Here is a 20,252-nt window from a genome sequence, read left to right on the forward strand (position 1 = left end):
TATAAATGGTCATCTGTTAATATTATTTTATATTCAAAGCAAAATTGTGCCACTAGTATTTCTTTTGTATATTTTTAAATTTTTTGGACTAGAACAAGAGTTTATTAAACAAAAAATCTCCACAACATATTTTCTGTATATAAATCTTTATAATATACGAGGCAATTCAATGGAAAGGACAGATAGAGAACGCTAAGCAGAGTAAAACTCTGTTTAAAAGTATACTTTCATAGATCTATTCAAAATCTCCATTATAATCATAAAATATATAGTTTACCACTTTATTAAATATTTAAATTTTCAAACTTATTTTTATAAATATTAAGTTTAACTAATACGCACAAAAACAAACTATCTACATTAAAAAATGCATTTAAAATATAGTATGGAGTTTCTTTGTTTCATGAACTAAACAAATCCTTCTTTAAAATATAAAACCTTTGTTTTGTAAAAACTCAATATCAAAATATTGTATTTAAAATATTACAAATATTTTTTTATAAACAAATATCAGCCGTGCTTGTTAAAATATAAACTAGAATTATATTTAAAAAAAAATATGTAATGAACATTTGCAACATTTGCAGGTAATTGAAAATATTGACTTTTTTGAATAACTGTTTCATATAATCATCAGATTGTAGAATTGTAATTGTATATTGTAAAAGAATATTTAATCTCTCTTTGCTTAAGAAAAATACACTTTTAAGATGTGTACATTCTAGAAATTCAAATTATCACTCTATCCCTCCGCATGTACTAAAATTACTAGTTCTTAACTGATATTTGACTAGTGACAATAAATTGTTAGGCACTATTTTGCATTAACCTCAAAATAAAAGTATTCAGACCTAAACATATAATTTTTATCTACCGTTTTTATTACAAAGAATGTTTTGTATGTGATACAGTCTGTACAAAGATCTTTCAACATTACGTCATCATTATTTTATACAGGGTGTCCGAAATGTATTCCGGAAACTTCGGCAACATATTCTGCAGATAAAAATAAGTAAAAAAGTTCGTATAAATGTAAATTCTAAAATGCTTAGTTTCAGAGATAGAGGGTGTAGAAATAATTTCTGAAGTAACGTCAATATTTTGATGAAAATTGGTGTCTGGGAGTTTTTTGACATGAGAAATTTGATTTTGATTTCAATATGACTCCTACTGGTAAAGAGCGCCACCTACATGCATTTTAACTGTTTTGAAGCGTAATAACTTTTTGTCCGTACCTGTACAAAAATACCGAGCGAAAAAATATACATCTCTGTGACTTTTTGCGTAAAAAATATCTCTTTGTAAAAATCGCTACAAGAAGCCGTTCTTAAGATATTTAGAATGGAAATAGTCAGTACATGTCATTATTGACGAAAAATAAACACATTGAGTTGGTTTGGCTTTGTGACAAACATCCTAAGATGACAGTAGAATCTAAAAAATATATAATTTTCCATAAAAATTGTTCATCATCATGCAGATTTACTGTTCAAATTGTTTTTATCATAATATATGTTGGTATGATTCGCATTCATATTTGATGAGTCTATGCTATTCTTGGCTTTTTATAATTTCTATCCATTTCTGGGGAATATTTATACAAGGTGAGCGTTAAATAAGTGCAAATAACTATATAGTTATTTCACTGAAATAATAAATTTGGGAAATTTTTATTTTTTTAAATTAATCATAATTTTTTCTGCAAAAAATAATGATAAAACAGTTTCTGTTGATTTGGCACAAAAATATTTTAAATTTATGATTTCAATCTAATAACAATTTAGTCAACATGTTTAATTTATGTCAATGATGACAGGTATTGATAATTTCGATTGCAAATATCTCGAAAACGATTACTCGTAGCGATTTTTACCAAGATACATTTTTCACGTAAAAAACGTCGTAAATGTGTATTTTTTTACTCAGTAGTTTTATACCGATAGGGACGAAAAGTTATTACTCTTCAAACCAGTTAAAAATATGTAGGTGGCTCCCTCTAGGGTAGAGTAGGAGTCATATTGACATCAAAATCAAATTTCTTATTTTAAGAAACTCCTAAACATCAATTTTCATCCAAATACTGACGTTACTTCAGAAATTATTTAGAAAAAATCGAAATACAAATAAAACCTCTACACCCTGTATCTCCGAAACTAAGCATTTTAGGACATACATTTATACGAACTTTTTTTACTTATTTTTATCTGCAGAATATGCTGCCGAAGTTTCCGGAATACAGTTCGGACCACCCTGTATATCTGTTTTAATTTTTTTCTGAGATCATTTTATACTATTTAAAATATTTTAACTACGTTCCAAATTTGGAGTGTAGAGGTAAGGATCATAATCACAAATGGTAAAGTGACATTAGAAACAATATGCAGTGTATACAGTCTCTTTCATCTCGTTTTGATGTACTCAAGAATACGATAATATATGACGTAATGTTCAGCAATGGCTATACAGACATCACTTAATAATATACAGTATGTCCCCGGATTGTCTTTACAAAGGGAAAAAACACAAAAACATATGAAGGATGCATTTTTGTCAAAACGTCAATAATAAAAAAGTTTTTCTTTTTGTAAAGGCAACCCGAGGACATACTGTATAAATTTAGGAAACAAGTTTCTTAAAAAATAAAAGTTTAATAAGTTATAAATTACCTAACACATAACCTCAGTGAAGCATTTTAAAATTTATTATAGGGTCTGAACAATTAAAATTACTTTTGATTTCTTTACGTAAAAATCATGTTTAAAATTAGTCATCACTACGCTTTGTTTCATACATATCTCTGGCCTAAAAGGCGGTAAATTTTCCTTTTTGTTGATGTGGCTATCTCGTTATAGAAATATACCTGCTTTAAAACTAACGTTGTCGTAAAAATTGACTAATTGTATAAGTGTAACGTGTACATAGACATAAATTCTAGAAAAACAATTAGTAATGTTTGATTAGTTTTAGTTTATTATTCTTAGCACTCGTATGTATGTTTTAAAATAAGAGATTATTTGCTATTTTATATTGACAAATAATTTTAAATAAACTGCATTTTTGTTTTGAATCGATTAGAATCAAAAGTTTTATTTCTTGAATTTAATTTAATGTAGTATAATAAAATTAGAAACTCTACAGCTATATTAAATGTTTTGTAAAAACCTTTGAATAACAAAACTAAGGAACGAGAATAATGCTATCCATGTATTCATGCATGGTGGGCGGAAAAAGCACTCTAGGGTGGGGATCCTTGACAGTTCTGTTTGACGATTCATTTGACACATTTGAATTTGATTTGAAATTTTATGGATTTGTCAGTCTTTACGGAGCTTATTTTATGTTATTTATTATTTATTCTACTACTGAGAGTTGTATAAAGGTAGTAAATCTAGATGGAAATTGTGGCAGAACTTAAATTAACAGTGACACTATCGCGATTTATCGAAAAAGACTCTAAAATAGTCAATTGTGTAGCGTGCGGTAGATCTCGGCAAAAATCGAGTGAAATAATGGAACAACTTTTCGTTAGTAAGTGACTATATAATATACATACGTGTAGTAAACCGATCATTTATGAAATTCACTTAAATTAACTAATTATATATTTTTTCTTGCATATTTGCTTTTATTTACTACTTGTCAAAGAATTTAGATACCCGTCATCTGTCAATTTGATTTACCAGATTTACTTGCTTCAGTAGCGTATCGGATGTTTATGTTAATAAATAATTATTATAACTTCTATTCTTCTTATTATTAAATCTATTTTTATTAGAATTATATATTTTTGTAACAATTTTAATAACTACCAACATTTATTCACAACGTCAAATAAAACAACATATTATTGAGTCTACCCCACGTCAACCCTACATCATAGTTTTACATTTTTTAAATAAAATTAGAACGGCACTGATAAAGCGGAATTTAAGTCGGCCATATTTGAGGCCCATCGCGGTGGATCTAAGATATTTGATATGCTCCTTCCATAGTCTTCCTATTCAAAGGTAAAAACGGACTGAAGAATCACTCAAAATACTGAGATAATTTTTCAGCTACTTTTCAGAAATTTTAAATCAATTATGCAGTTATAGTTTTCTCACAAATTAAAATATGAGTTCTGCACCATTTGTTTTAAATTTTCTGTGCCTCACTTAAAAAGTATGATGTAAGGGTGAAATTCAGTGAAACGTCAATATCTCTTCGTTAGAATGCACTATTTTTTATGGTTTTTATCTGATTTTATAAACTGTCAACAGAAAAAGAAAACTCTATTTGTTGGTAAATGGATTGTATATTTATTATTTTTCGAATTAGTGTAAAATAAAATAGTGTAAATGCCTAAAATTAGTTTTTCTTCTTTGTTAATCGATCAGCTACAAGGATAGAACTCTTGGTAATCTCCATTTATGATTTCTGTTATGCCATCTTTCGGGCACAGCACAGAAGTTGATCTACGGACATTTTATTTAGATTGGATTACAAAGTAATGTCTGTTCAATAAGTTAAGGAAGTTTTTGACAGACAATGTCAAAAAATGACATGAATTAGTATGACAGAAAACTATCACTTTCATAGAACTTTACCTTGGAGAGGCTTCATCTCAAATATTAATGCCCACTTGCACCGTTTGTATAAACTTTGTTTAAAGGCTAAACAATGATTAACTATATAGTATTTTATTATAGTTAATCACTGTTTAGCCTTTAAACAAAGTTTATACAAACGGTGCAAATGGGCATAAGTGGACCAAACTTTAATATCATCAATATAAGGTATGTACTTAATTATACAGAGATGACCAGGCTACTAGTAACATAGCAAGTTGCCGGACAAATTTACGTTTACCCGATTTGCGTTCGTACTAGAGATTCACTGCCGGCTAGTCGACTGGTCAGGAAGTACGCAGTTGCAGTTGTGCTTGGACGGGTCGGTCGTGACACTAGGAATACGACGCGAGGAGTGCCGTGTATTTATTATTTTCATTTTAAGTGTTTACCTTCATTTAAGGTAACATTTAAAATAAAAATACTTAAATATTTATTATTTGAGTGTGTTTACAAGCCAAAATAAATAAATTCTCTAAACCCGAAAGAAACTAAAATATTACTCTAAATAAAAAAAGTTATAACAAGTGTTCAAAAAGACCACCATCTTGTGCTAGACAGAAGCCTAGGCGGTCATAAAATTCCCGTCTGACATTGGCTAACATATTAGGGCTAATAGTTTGGAAAGGCTCTCATATTTTTACTTGAAGCTCATCCAGATTATTAGCCCTATTATGAGCATACACTTTGGATTTTACATAACCGTACAAAAAGAAATCATTGGGAGAAAGATCTGGTGATCTAGCGGGCCTCAAAATAGTCCCATATCCACTAATTAAATGGTTGGGAAAAGTATTGTTCAAATATTCTTGAACAATACGGACATTGTGGGCAGGGCAACCATCTTGTTGAAACCAGACATTGTGGAATCTTTCTCCCAATAATCTCTCACTCACGAATTCTAGAAACAATTTCCTGCTCTAACACGTCCAAATACTTTGCAACAGTTAAATTACCATTTATAAAAATGGACCAATCATATGCTCCCCTACAAAACCACCCCAAACACTTGCTTTAACTCCTGTTCTTCATTAATCAACACATCAGGCTTTTTGTGTTTTTGTGGGGACACGCACCCATGTGTTTCAAAATTATTAATAACTCTTGATATAGTAGGTAAAGATGGAATTGGCCTGTTTACAAAAGTTTGTGGAAAAATTGTTTGTATATTTCGATAAGACCTATTTTGGAAATACCATTTTACAATTTACAGTTTGAATTTTCTCACGAACTTCGTAAACATCCATTATTTTACTTAAAAAATAAATTTTACACGAGAGCTGTAGCAAGAATATATGTATTCGTTTTGGCTATTAAAACATGAATAAATATAAATTCTGTAACATTCTTATCACATATCTACCTATTTTTATTTTATCGCATTTTTTCGCCTGCTTTTTATCCGGCGGACGGGTATACGCTAATTCGTCCGGTTCTGCCTATGTTACTACTACGGTGGTCCGGTCTGTATATTTTGTAACAAGTTGAATGTTTTAAAAAAATAATATAAAACAACTTAAAATTAATTTGTTAGTAATTGCATTATTATTTGTTTATTTCAACATTTTTTTTAAATTTATTTTAAAAAGATTTAAAAGTAATATCTTGTAATTAATTATATATCGAGGAACTATGGTTACGCTTCTTGAATTTGACACTTTATGACAGTTTAATAATATATTTTCGTACTTTTATGCTTAAGCGTAAAAGTGCTTTATTTTCATGCCTAGGCGTTAAAATGACTTTTTATATTGTCAATCACTTCGCAAAAACGTTTGAAAAAAAAAACTAGTTTGCACAATCTTATAAGATATGATTTACCAATTATATTTATTTTTTCCAAGTTTGATCCATATAATTTAGAATATCTTTTAATTGTTTTTATAAACAACATACAAGACTTACACGTTTTTCTGATGACTGTTTATACTGGATATACTGACTTTCTCAACATTAACAGATTCTTTACAATTGATGATGCAAAAAACATTCCTTTTCTGGTGCCAACCAATTTTAGCTGATTTAATTTTTCCCATTTCAGGGCTACCAGCGTAGAATACTAAACTGTTACCACTACCACCTTTAAAATCCCTAAATAAAATGTGATTAGTAAGGTTATGCGATAATGAAAACTAATTATTTACCTTGGTTCTGAGACTGAGGATGATGTTACACGATGATTTACATCAATCAGGATGAACTTGAAGTATCCAGTAAATGTTGGTTTGGTGGCTTTCAAATGAAGTGTGATTCTATACTGATACACTACAATGTTTAATTCTTTTTAGAGTTTTATTAGATTTTAGTTAACAAGTTGACACATACTTCATCCAGGTTGTATTATTAGTGAGTAGAGATGGGTTGTTATTTAACTATCTGATATTATATAACAATTATTTATAAATAACATAACGCAACCGTTACTACTTCTAAAAAATACCAGATATAAAATAACGACACGTAGAGATCGGCCGCTCGTGAAACGAAAAACGAAGTCGGCGCTCTGCACCGCCACGAAATTCTATGCTGCTCGAAGCAATTCCAAAGAACAACTAGTATGGATCTATGGATGGAAAACATGTTATTTCGTCAACCATAGATACAGGCGGCGAGACCACGGACAACGGAGTGGGGAAGGCGCTACGGCGAACGTAGCTGCTTCCGTCGATGGTCGTATTGGGCTTGCAACAGCTTAAAAATAATAGGATATAAAAGAAGCAGGTTTTTTGAAACAGTCGCGGGCATAACGCCTGGCGGTCGAGATAACAGGAGTGGGAAAGGAACGCTGCTGCATCGGTCGATTGTCGATGGAGGCTCGCAACGGGTTGGAGAAGCAGTCATTTTAGATACGTTATTTTTCAACCTGTTACAAGCATAACAGGGCGGCGGTCGAAATAATCGGAGTGGGAAAGGAACGCTGTTGCATCGGTCGATTGTCTATGGAGATTTGAAACAGGTTGGAGAATAACGCCATCAGTTGTTTTAGATACATTCTGTTTCAACCTGTTACGAGCATAACGGACGGAGGTCGAGATATTATGGCGCTGTATGTTTTAGTACTTGCTTACTAAGTTTTAATATTTAGGTATTTATTTATTCTGAAAAATTTTCAGAATAATATTTTAAGATTTTTTAAAAATGTATAGTTTGTTTTGAAAAATTTGGTCATTGATTAATCACGATCCTGCTTAAAGCCCTTGACGTAAAAAGCTGATTTTTGGAAAACGGATTGACTTTAGGGTGTAGAGGTTCGATAAGAAGGGATTTTTCGAAACTCGAATTCTAAGGGAGTGAAACTACCCTCAAATATTAGAATATTTTTTATTTAAAAACCGGTGAGTTTTTCGGAAAAACTCTTAAAACACGTATATTTTATTATGTTGTTTTACATATTTTAAGATTTTTTAAAAATATATACAGGGTGTTTCATAAAATATGACCATTGAGTAATCACTATTCTGCTTAAACTGCTTTGACGTTTAAGGCTGATTTTTGGCAAACGGATTGACTGTGGGGTTGAGGTTCGATAAGGAGGGGTTTGTCGAATCTCAAATTCCAACAGGGTGAAAACGCCCCTCAAATATTACAATATTTGTTATTTAAAAAACGGTTAGTCTTTCGGGAAAACGCCTGGACACGCATAATTTATTTTGTTTTTTTACATATTTTGAAATTTTTTTAAAAAATCATACAGGGTGTTCCAAAAAGTTGAGTAATTGATTAACCACGATTCTGCTTAAACTACTCGACGTTTAAAGCTTATTCTTGGCAAATGTGAGAAAATTTTATCCAGTTTGTATGTTAATGGAAATTCTTGTTTTGCTTTATCATCACCATTAGAAATTATTAACTCGACGCGAACGAAGTCGCGGGTACACGCTAGTTTCAGTATAAAATTAATTCGAACTCTAGTGTGTAGTTGGTTTACTTATAAAGAATATACTACACATTTTCTTATATTGCTATTTTTTGACCGCAAATGGTAAAATCATAATTAAGAGCTTCTCGCCCGTCGAGTGAGATGCACCCTATACACTGCTACGCAATTCAGGATCTACGCGGATCGAGGGGCAGGGCGTAGGTAGATCGGAATGTATAGGTATAGACGAGTGGCGGAATTTTGGCTTTTTTTATATCGCAATTTCTAAACAGCGCTTATTTGTAAACAACCACCATTTTTAGAGAGGTATTTTAGATAACAATCGATATTTAGAAATGTTTTGACACCCTGGAAATACTACCACCGAGCACGTCATTGTTGCAACTTGCAACTGCGTTAATACGCCTGGCGGTGACCGCCTCATACTCTTTCAGATATTTAGCAGTAAAATAAAGAAACCTGTTATTTTTAAACTGTTATTTTAAGCTGTTTTTTTATAAATAACTATAACAGTTTTAACTGTTATCTAAAAATAACAGTTTTGCCCATCACTATTAGTGAGGAAAAAAAATGAAGTTAGTTATTTCGTGTAAAATTTTTGAAATTCTAGTGTTATCAACTTTTCCATAAAAATGATTTAATAAAAATTGAAATATACTGAATAAAAAGAACCATTTGTTGCCATTAGTCTTTTACATAGAATTAAAAAATACTGTTTACATAATAACATTTCATGTTCCGAGAAAACAAAAATATATTAAATTTTAGTGCAGCCGTGCTTTAATGTTTTGAATCAAAATATTTATTTTTAGAACAGTGTTAGAGCAGTAACATTTATTTTTATGCATGTTTAATAGCCAATATAGCCAGTTTTATAAACTTACAGCAATAAGGTGGCTTCTTAGACGTCTGTAAGTAATAAGACGCATATGTATTGTTTTCTGTACTATTGAACGTTGCCATTCCAAAAGTTCTACATCTATCTTTGTCACAAGAGGTACATTTTCCCTAAAATTCCAATTTTAATAATTTTGCTATTATAGAAAACAGTTTATAATGAATACATTAATAAAATCTTGATAACTGCTACACCTAATCCCAAGGAAACTACAGGCTTCCGCTTCCAAGGACTCTATAAAATACTTGTACGCCATTTTGTGACTACAACCAGGCAGTATTTGACATTCTTCTAGTGAGTCCCTGGTCACTGATAAAAGATTGGTTAGTGCTTCATCTTGTGAACATCCAGGTTGTAGGTCCGCATCGTTAATATAGAAATCACTATGTCCAAATCGTTCCAGAGATCCTTGGTGATGTTCTAATTGAGCATAATATTCCGTTAATTTCGCTTTGAAATAATATTATTGTTGTTTATAAAAAAAGATTTAACGTTATTGAAAGATTTTAAGATAATCTGGCTCTTTAATCGTCTTTACTATGCTCTCTGGAACAGCAAAAGGCCCGTCATTGCCGATACCCGTTGCGTTCACTACTGCGCATCGGAAGAAGAACAAAAATAGTTTTCTTATTAATTTAAGTACTATAAATACTAGTATTGAATATAAATCGAACGCAGTGCGTAGTTTAAAAGACATGAACCGATGAGTCAGGGTTCTATAATCCGGGTCAGGTCAAAGATATTTTATTTTATTTTCGTTATATTGTGTAATATAGTATTAAATAATTCTGGTAATTAAATAAAACATATACAAAAATATGGTCAAACCTGCACTGCGCTATGGAAACATTTTCGATTTATATTCAATGGCTAGAAATTAAATTGTTTAAAAAATATAGGATCGTCTTTCAATGCACAGTAGGGAACGCAAGGTTTACCCGCAGCCAGACGGATCGCATGCTGTTCTAGAGAGCTTATCAAGGGAATATGTAACTAGTGACAGCCAGACGTCTTAAAAAACTTGTTTTTCCGAAACGTTGCTAGCTCTGTTGAGGCATTATCAGTAAGATTATTTATTTATTGTGATTATGCATGACATAATCTAAACTAATTTTTCATTCAGAACAGAATATAGGAGTGGATGAAGTGTGAAGTAAAATAGAAAAATTAATTTGAATTACATCTGTATAGTGTTTTCAACGACTTTGCCCTTTCAACAGCATTGGAAATTTTAGAAAGATATATTTTAGGTATTTTGCAGACCAAAAATTTTACAGCTTCATTTACCGAAATGGTACGATCTAAACTAACACCCGCTAGATACAATTTGGCTGAAAAAATAATAATCTGTTCCATATCAAATTACAGTACCAGAGTGTTGAAATAAAAAGTTTAGACTTGTGCAGAATAATTTAAAAGGAATTTTCTGGAATAACGCAGACTAGTGAAAAGCAAACTTTATTTTTACTTCAAAATGCATATACCTCTAAAAAATGAAGCGACAGCAAACGTTTTGTACATACTGTAATCTGTTTTTAGAAACCAGATCCAAACATGGATAAAAAACAATATTAGCATAGTTGAAAACAGACAGTACCAGGGATTCACACAGTTTTTTTCGCATCTTAAAGTTTAAAATGTATCTATTGGAATATAATATTTTGACTCTCTATTGGAATATAATATTTCACATAACCTCAACTAATTCTTTTATCTGTATAGTTTATCTACCCATCCCTTTTGCTCTTTTCAACAGCATGGGAGTTTTTAGAAAAATTAAGTTTTAGGTATATTGCAGATGTTTGTTTTAAGGAGAGAACAATTCATCACTGAGTGGGCCGAGACGATAACCATTCATTTCATAAACTTTGGTACGACTGATATCGGAGATGGAGAACTAAACTCTGTTAAACCGTCTCAGACACTGGCTTTTGCCAAAGCTCTGAGACTGTATGATCAAGAAAAACTCAAGAAAAACTCCCCTACAATCTACTGTCTACAACATACCTCCAATTCCGTCTGTATGAAGAACTTCAACGTATTTGGCATCTGATGCATCCAGTGTTACAGTAGGAGACATCTTATCAAATCTAGGACCACTCGGGTCTAACCCTAAAATGAAGTTATGTTGTATAAGGTATTTATGAAACTAAAGTTTATTTTCTTAAGATAGGTCATATTTTGAAATTTTATATCAATAAATAGAGCAGAAACTTTCTTATCCTGTTAAATATACCTGTTATCTTTTTTATTCGGCAAAATACTGTACCAACATAACCAGCAATATGGGCTCCTACACCATGCCCAATTAAGTGAAGTCTACTAACATCAAAATTAAATTTTTGCTAAAAAAACATTAAGATTTACGTTGAATTTCATTAGATTTGATTAATGCAACATTCTGGAAATATCCAAATTAAATAGAACAGGTATAAGATATTTTATAACATTTAGTTACAAGTTTAAGTAAATTTAAAAATTTTAATTTGGTTTTCAGTGAAGAAATCCCTCACGCTTTAAAAATATACTGTTTATAAATTATTCAAATTATTAACTAAAAGTAGGTTTTTGTAACACAGAAAAAAGCAAAACAAATTTTTTGAGCCAATTGAGCAATTTTAGTGTAAGTAAGATTACTTTAAGAACTTTTATGAAGTTGATTATTTCCAAGGCTACAGTCCTCGCATTGGCTATTGCTTGGTCATAAGGAGGCTCAGCACCATGTTGCCAATCCACAGACACAATATTGCATGTCTTCAGTCTCGTAAACAAAACTTTTGAAATGTGCTAAATAATAATGGAAAAAAAATATTTTACTTTAAGGTAAAATTAAAAAATAAAGAAATACTTTTATCCATCCAGCAAAGCCGTTGCTTGTAAAGTCATGAATCAGCATGAACGTTGAAGATTTACCATCAAAACCACTGTTTTTTATTGAACTGGGATTGGATGTCATTACAACATAATAGACGGCATTCTAAAAAATCAAATTCAAATTCAAAAAGCTCTATATTAATTTTCTCTTTTAATTAAGTTTTAGATTTATTAGTTAGTTTTAGATTTATTAGATAAGAACACATACGCTCCGAATTGCTTGTCTGTGCTTGTCCATCTGATGGTTATTGTGCAACATGTTTCAAAATGGCTAACTAAACATTTGGTTTGATTAGCTCATTTTGGTTTAAACTATTTTTTTTCAGTGTAAAGGAATATGCGAGCTTTATTTTATGATAAATTAATAAAAGATATTACTGGTTTTGAATTATTTCTTTTTATATACAGAAACTCGGTTCTGAGAGATTCTGGATCTACTGGCATGAAATTTACTGGGCGATATTTTTTATCAAACCATTCATCGTCAACTCGGATACATCCTAAATCATCGAAACATTTTGTTATAGAATCTAACAAAAAATAAATGTTACTTTAAATAGTCTAAATATTAAAATTAATTGTTATACCACCAAATTTTATTAATTTTCTTTCAGTTGTCGAAGGTTCTCTGGGTATATTGTCGTCATCTTCATCGTTTTTTATTTTGGTTTCACAAATTAAAATTAACAAAAACAACGCAGTAATGTGTTTCATAGCTTGACAACTTGACAAAAAATATGACACTCGGTTTTGATGATCAAATGTCATATACAGTTCTCAAAGTAATTAGGTATTGCTGTCTTGTGAGTTTAATTTAAATTTTATTTACTCAAACCCGTGAAAAAGTGGCATTAAAAACTAAAAAACTTTGTTGTGAACTGTGAACTGCCAAAACCGTGGATCGTGGCATAACGTCAGCTTCCAATGTTTCATAGGTATTTCACATACATGTTTTATATAAAATAAAGTTCCTTGTATACAACATACTGTATGTTATTTATAAAATTAAAAGAAAATAATAATAAATTTGAATAAACAATATTTGGCGACATAATTCCGGAAAAACCGAACCGATCCGAAATTATCAAAAGCTTTGGGTCGCGACCGTTGCAAGAATAACGCCAAATAGTGTTTACATTGTCCTTATGGGCACTTTCCAATCTAATATGGTCAGAGATACACACATACGATACAGACAAGTCCGTATCGTATAGGATTTATTTATTTATCGAAATAAAATATTTTGGCATTGAACTTTTTGCCAAGTTTTTCTAAAACAACCTTTCTGGGGTTGGCCAAAGGCCGTTTTTATAGTTATTAATGATACAAGTTCAATACGAACATCATAATGATATGCGTGTAACGTTAAGCAAGTAGTTACACAAGTTTCATTAAAAAGTTCGTATCGAACGTGTAGCATTCAAAATTTAATCTACGACGCGACAAGAGGCACGATCCAAAGAGATTTGATTTAATTTAAAATATCAGAGATATCCTCATAAAAATTGAAATTCAAAATTATCAGGTGCCCATATTAGTCGACGCCGGCGCCGCCGCCGCGGCCGTGGTAACCGTGCTTGTTGATTGTTTCCCATGATACAAAGAATACAAGGTATGATATTGCGCAGGTTGGTCACTACGTCACAGGTGATAAACGGCACCATTGGTCGGCAAGCTCTGCGCGCCAATTTCAAATTGTCAAACAGATTGTGTCATCTGTGAAATTTAATTGTGTCAAAATGTGAAAATAATTTTTCAAATGTCAAGCTCAATGATTTGACATAACTTTTGGGGTTATGTCCTAATTCTTCCCTCTTTTAGGTCTTTTTTTATTAGTGGCAATTGAACAATATGGATATTTTTTTGTATGGCGTATGACGTCACAGGTGGTATGCGCAAACTGAACGAAATTGGACCCGCTATCGATCATACCTTGTTTTCTTTATACCATGATTGTTTCCATTTGGTTTCCATTTTGACTTTGACAACTCAATTATTGATGTTCAATTTTGTGTTAAACTTTCAGTTTTAGCAAAAAGCAAAAGATAATATTAATATGGGTGATTCTGATCCTGAAAGTGTCCCTTCGGTTATTGAAGGCATTGCGCAAAACGTTGTCGATTCCCTACTTCCCGAAAAATCAAGACAAACGTACGAGCAAGCCTATGTAAAACTTGGTGTAAAGGGAAAGGAATCAAGAATAGTAGTAACGAAAAGGTTCTCTTGGCATATTTTGGACATATTTCAAAACATAGGAAGGCTTCATCAATTTGGGTATATTGTTCCATGTTACGTTCAGTTATATCAGTGAAGAAAAATACAGATATTAGTAAGTACGTCCATTTAATTGCATTTCTAAAAGAAAAGAAAATTCGAAGGATTTCGGTCAAAAAAATCGAGAATTTTAAGAAAAGAAGACATAACTTGTTTTTTGTTGGAAGCCGATGAAACTTATTTCCTGACAAGAGTTTCATTGATAGTGGGACTTGCGGGAGCCTGCCGGCGAATCGAGATGACAAATCTGCAGCTGTGAAATGTTAAAGATGAAAAACAATGCATTCATGTCATTATTCCATTTACGAAAACAAAGATATCACGATATTTTTTTATAACGAAAGGGAATGTTGAAGGAATAAATATGGTGGAGACGGTTCGAAGATATATAGCTATGCGGCCAAGCAACACAGAGCATACTCGATTTTTTGTGGGGTACAGAAATGGTACATTTTCCATTTCTGATAAGCAACCCGTTGGCATTAATACTTTAGGGAAAATGCCGTATAAAATAGCATTAAGTGTTTCAAATCCACAACAATACACTGGACATTGTTTCCGTAGATCGTCTGCGTCGTTGCTTGCAGATTTAGGAGTGGATTTATTAGACATGGTCGTTGGCGCTCTAACACAGTGACAGAGAGCTATATAGAAAATTCCAAAGAAAATAATAAAAAAGTATCATGTAATATTTTGGGTAACATTTCTGGCAATGATGGGTCTTCAACAAGTTCAAGCACTCAGGAAATGAATTTACTTTCTAAAAATTCAACTCACCGGTCATCGTCTGGAATTAATTTAACCAATTGTACTGATATTATAATTAATGTTTACAATAAATAAACGTATTTAGATACCTTTTTTTGCTTGTGTCATATTTTAAAATTTGCGTGTTATTATAAATTCATAATAGCACTAGTGCTATTATGAAAGTCAAAATGACATCCAAATGACAATGTTAAATGTGTCATAATGACATTGTCGTAGATCACAAAACATCCCCCTTTAGAAGTTTTTCTTTAATGGCCATAAGTGGGAGTAAAAGCCCAACCGCCCGAACAAACACTATAGGTCACCGGTCATCAAATGGTGTAAAAATTGCGAAAATTTAATCATCTAATTTTGACACAAGGGGTCGCGCTTAACTTTTTCAATTTTAATTCAATATTCATTGTTTTCAAACTATATTATTAGACTTTGTTATATTTTGTGAATGTATAAATGTTTTCTTAGTATAAAGTTGCATTATAGTGATTTAAATTATATTATTACATACATATTTAAGATTCAAATATTATGACATATTATATGTCAGTTGCCGTCTAAAATGTCATCTTGATAACAAAAAGTTAGTTATTGTCAAAAGTAGTTAAAATCATGTTAAAATATTAAAATTTACAAGTTATAATTAGATATTTTATATTATTTGAACAACAAACACATAATAGTACAGCGTAATGTTGATATACAGGTCTAAAACAAAAAGTGCCGTTATATTTTTCAGTTTTCGTTGTCAGCCGCGGAGGTTTCAGTGATTTTAGTGTTGTCGGATATTTTTATTTGTGAAATAGAAATATTGCGTTTGGATTGCAAAACTAAAAGTGAAAGTTTTATTGCAATGTAAGTAAGCGTTTGTCCATTTTATATTTTACTTTTTTCATACCTACGACAAATATACATATTATTATATTGAAAATTTATAATTCGTTTTATTTAAAAAATGTTAGAAAACAAGCTTGTAATCCTGTAATTGACATAATTGTTATGTAATATATTCCATTTAAATTTAATGTATTACTTTACAATTAAAAAAATGTAAATCTAAAAAATATATTAAAAATATCAGGCATCAATTGAAATTTTTTGAGTGCGAACAAACACGAGAGGCGCTTTATTATTTACTTTCATTTCTTAACATGACAGACGAAGTTCTAAAGGGGGATGTTATGTGTCGTAGATTAAAGCATTTTTTAAGGTAAATCTTCTAAAATAAGGTTCTAAAACTAACAAAAACACATTTTTCTTCTAATATTATATATTTTCTCAACAATAAATCGATCTTTTCTGTTTCATTTCCCCCCCAGTTTAGCTATAATTTACAAAGTTCATCGATTATCTTAAAACTATTTACAAGTTATTTACAGAAAGTTTGTCTGAAATAATCTGACACCCGTCACATTATCGCGCTATTTTTTATTTATTCTCATTTTAATTCTAACTAACTCGTTAATGTTATAATAGTTTGTGCTTCAAATTGAATAAGTGTTTAAAACCTTAACCTCTAAAATTTACTTTTTAAAACGCCATGTTTTTTAAATTATTAATATTACTATTAAAATTACGTGAATTAGTTGAGATGTATTTCTAACAAACTTTTGTTCAAGTAAACATCACATGTTGTATACAGGGTGTCCTTCAATATTTGACTTTTAGCTTTAAAGAAAGAAAAATATATCCAATCCCATCAAAAAAGCTTTATAAAAAAAACTCTCAAATTATCTGTATGTGACTATAAGGCAACGACTAAATAATACAAGGACTAATAATACCCGAGACCAAATTGTTACCATTCCTCCAAACAGTGCCGTGCTTAAATTTTTCTTAACTTAGCTGTTTTGAAGAAATATTTATATTTTTGATAAATGTTTTGTCTACCCCTATCATACTACCTTGATATCATACTAACTAATTACAAAAAAAATATATTAAAATGTTGACAAAAGTTACAAAACTAGTATCGACGTATATAGGATATATAAAGTACCTACATATACAGGGTAGCCCATCGAAAACGTTCGGCAAGACATAACGGTCAGGGTATTTTTTTTTCAAAAAATCCAAAAACACGTCAATTTTGTTTGTGAGGGGGACAACTTTTGCCCCAAAAATGATTACAAAATCTTCAACCCTCTAAGCGGGGGTGTCATCCCCCAACTTTTTTCAAATGGGAAGGGGGGTCAAATGGTGCCGCAATGAAAAGAGCTTTCTATTCTCTATAGTTCCCCGGCTCGTTTTTGAAAATCGGTAGAGTCATTGAGAAAATATGAAGGATTGAAATTTGAAAAGTTTATTTAAACATTTATCAGAATAAATGATAAGGATAAATTATTTCGACCAATTTGAGTTTTTTTCTTATTATTTCTAGATGTTTACGCATTTTTTCACTTGCCACAAGGTTAAACGATTAGATGCGGTATTTGCTAGATAGCTGTTCTGTGACTTGTGCGTTGAAATTCTTCTCAATATCGTTAAACTGACCCATAATAGAATTTCCAAAAATACCAGCCCACACATTCAATTTCTGAGGGTTTTGTGTGTGCACCTCGTGAAAAACCCTGGAATTGTCCTCAGCCCAGCACCGACAGTTGTGCCGATTAACTACACCGTTTAAAAAGAAAGTACACTCATCCGAAAAACACACATTAAATAGGAAATTATTATCATTCGCCACTCGTTCACTCATAGTTTCACAAAATTGCAAGCGACGATCAAAATCGTAATTTTTGAGTTCTTGTACCAACTGAATTTTGTACGGGTGGAACTTGTATTTTCTTAATATCCTTTGGACACTTGTACGATTCACGCCGGTCTATATATATATAAACGGGATTTGGTTTAAGCATTTAATACTCATTTCCAACTACAGCCTATTGCTGCCTTCCCGTTACCCTACGCCACACATCTCGATTTAGAGCGTCATCAGCTTCTAGGTTACGAGCTTCCATTGCTTCCGTAACCGTTCCGTTCCAGGATTTTCTAGGTCTACCTCTCTTTCTTCTGCCCTGGGGAGCCCATTGAAAAACTCTTTTGGCCACCTGTTCTCCGGCATACGCAGAACATGTCCAAACCATTTTAAGCTGGATTTTTCGATTCGATCCAGTACTGTCTCCTCCGATGCATTCATGATACGCCTGACCTCGATGTTTGTCTTTTTTTCCATCCTAGATATACCTGCACTTCTTCTAAGGTAGTCCATTTCAACAACTTGGATTTTGCGCTTCGCGTCTGCACTCAGAGTCCACAGTTCTGAACCATAGCAAAGAACTGACTCCACCAATGTTCTTCCAAGTCTCTTTTTAGTTGTTGCAGATAAGTTTCGGTCCCACCAGAGGCTGTTAAGACATCCAATAACTTGTTTGCTCTTCTGAATTCGGGTTTGTATTTCTTCTTTGCCCAAACCCTCGTTGTTGATAGTAGCACCCAGGTATTTAAATTTGTCTACTTGTTGAATCTGGACGTTATCATTAATTGACAGCTAAGTATTCGGTCTTCTTTAGACTAACCTGAAGTCCCCATTTGTTGTATTCTTGATAAAGCCTCTTAGTCATGAACTCTAGATCGTATGAGTCCTGCGCAATCACGACCTGATCGTCTGCAAAGCTCAGGGTAAATAGTGTGTTGTATTCCCATACCTTGACATTTCGTCTTCCATTCCCTAAGGGCTACTTCGACGTAAGCGTTGAAGATCAGAGGAGATAAGCTGCATCCTTGTCGCAACCCTTTTGTGGTGTTAATTGGATTAGATAGCCTGTGTCCTATCTTAACGTACGAATGTCCTATCTTGTCACGCCGGTCTCATTGGCTAATTTTCTTTTACTTAGCGTACTGTCCATGGTAACTTGGCCCAATACGAATACCTCCATAGCTTCATTTTCTACAGAATTTCTCATGATTTCTCATGACTACAGGACTTCTCCTCTACCTCTTTTTATTCATAACGGAACCAGTTTCGCGAAATTTTGCTACTAACTCGCGAACAATTTTGCCATAAAGGTGTTTGTCAGGATGGCGTTCATTGAATATCTGCGCAGCCCGATTGCCACATTCATTAATTTTTAAATAAAGTTAGATTATGTCCACTTTTTCTGCAAGTGAGTACACCATAATTAAAAAGTTTAACGATATTGAGAAGAACTTTAACGCACAAGTCACAGAGCAACTATCTAGCAACTACCGCACCTGATCGTTCAACCTTTTGGCAAGTGAAAAAATGCGTAAACATCTAGAAATAATAAGAAAAAACAGCAAATTGGTCGAAGGAATTTATCCTTATCATTTACTCTGATAAATGTTTGAATAAACTTTCAATCCTTCATATTTTCTCAATGACTCGACCGATTTTCAAAAACGAAGCGGGAAAGTATAGAGAATAGAAAGCTATTATATCATTGCGGTATCACTTGACCCCCTTTCCCATTTAAAAAAAATTGGGGGATGACACCCCCGCTTAGAGGGTTGAAGATTTTGCAATCATTTTTGGGGCAAAAGTTGTTTAATTTTCTGAAAAAAAAATTACCCTGACCGTTATGCCTTGCGGAACGTTTTCGATGGGCCACCCTGTATTAAATTCAATAAGTAAACGTTAAAAGGGTGGCGTGGACTGTTTATTTACCTATGAAACGCAATTCCTGGCTCTTATCGTTTCGGCTTTTATACTTGAAAGCTGAACAAATCACCCTTGTAATAAAGTTAATATTATAAATGATAAAATATATTTAAGGACACCCAGTATAATTCTATCTAGCCTAGTTAAAATTGAAATAAGGGAATATTTAACAAAGATATTTGCTTAACAAAATTAATTTATTATTTTTATTTGATTTTAATAAGGCATATTTAGATTGGATTTTAGTTCCATAATTATGATCTTAAACTAAACAACTCAATATACAGGGTGGTCCGAACTGTATTCCGGAAAATTCGACAGCATTTTCTGCAG

The 20,252-nt window shown here is 31.9% G+C and overlaps 1 protein-coding gene across 1 annotated transcript; it reads right to left on the bottom strand.

The window, feature by feature from the left end:
* Positions 1-3,639: 3,639 nt before the first annotated feature.
* LOC115890773 (pancreatic triacylglycerol lipase-like) lies at positions 3,640-13,024 on the bottom strand. The gene is made up of 11 exons (XM_030911107.1): positions 12,847-13,024; positions 12,638-12,789; positions 12,234-12,362; positions 12,023-12,172; positions 11,622-11,730; positions 11,393-11,497; positions 9,552-9,805; positions 9,372-9,495; positions 6,752-6,872; positions 6,513-6,698; positions 3,640-4,454 (listed from the first exon to the last, which is right to left on the bottom strand). Exons 1-11 carry the CDS (start codon positions 12,971-12,973, stop codon positions 4,373-4,375), a joined length of 1,539 nt encoding a protein of 512 aa, XP_030766967.1. The 5' UTR covers positions 12,974-13,024; the 3' UTR covers positions 3,640-4,372.
* Positions 13,025-20,252: the final 7,228 nt, after the last annotated feature.

The sequence above is a fragment of the Sitophilus oryzae genome, unplaced genomic scaffold, assembly GCF_002938485.1.
Source record: "Sitophilus oryzae breed Bouriz unplaced genomic scaffold, Soryzae_2.0 scaffold_910_pilon_pilon, whole genome shotgun sequence".
Lineage (NCBI taxonomy): Eukaryota > Metazoa > Arthropoda > Insecta > Coleoptera > Curculionidae > Sitophilus > Sitophilus oryzae.